Source organism: Penaeus vannamei, chromosome 28 (genome assembly GCF_042767895.1).
Source record: "Penaeus vannamei isolate JL-2024 chromosome 28, ASM4276789v1, whole genome shotgun sequence".
Taxonomy (NCBI): Eukaryota; Metazoa; Arthropoda; class Malacostraca; order Decapoda; family Penaeidae; genus Penaeus; species Penaeus vannamei.
Genome location: NC_091576.1, coordinates 24,978,654 through 24,979,403, shown reverse-complemented (window position 1 = coordinate 24,979,403; position 750 = coordinate 24,978,654). Strand labels below are relative to the sequence as shown.

The 750-nt window shown below is 39.3% G+C and overlaps 1 protein-coding gene across 1 annotated transcript in view; it reads right to left on the bottom strand.

The window, feature by feature from the left end:
* Positions 1-617: 617 nt before the first annotated feature.
* Positions 618-750, bottom strand: part of LOC113812210 (loricrin-like) — a 1,458-nt gene continuing 1,325 nt past the window's right edge. Inside the window, exon 2 of the mRNA XM_027364063.2 lies at positions 618-750. This exon is cut by the window's right edge and continues 738 nt beyond it. Within this exon, the coding sequence (XP_027219864.2) occupies positions 649-750 (102 nt within the window). The 3' untranslated portion in view covers positions 618-648.

Here is a 750-nt window from a genome sequence, read left to right as displayed (position 1 = left end):
AAAAGTTTCATTAACTTATTCGTCCTGTATCTAACAGTCTAGATGAAAACCTGGGCAATCAGGTGCTGGATAAAACATCGTAATCTCTACCTAAACTACCTTAATCTCACCTAACCAACCCAACTAGCTATAATCCCACTGGTTCGCGGGAGTAAACCATTAAGTTAATCTGAAAACGCTTGTTTGATCCGATCAGTCAGCTGACTTCGTCTCTGGTTCAACAAGTTTATATCATGATTAATTAATCACATCAGCAATCTACGGATTGAGTGGTTTTTACCTTTTTTTGCTATGAAATTTATATTTAACATATAGGTAGTGCAGAAAATGTTTTGCCTGAAGAGGAAACCGCAGATATCTAGAATCCCATATATATATATATATATATATATATATATATATATATATATATATACACACACACACACACACACACACACACACACACACACACACACACACACACACACACACACACACACACACACACGCGTACACCGACATGCAAGGTATGCTTGCCTTTCGCGGCGTATCTGACACATTAAAAGGCCAAATTTGCAATAGTAAGGTAAAATCAGAAGCATAAATCAAGTCAAGATTTAATACGGAATGAACTGACTTCATTCAGAACAAAGTAACTTCAGGAGTCTATTTTCCTCCGTATCCACCTCCTCCTCCTCCTCCTCCTCCTCCTCCTCTGGATGAACCTCCATGTCCACCTCCACCGCTGGAAAATCCACCTCCTCCACC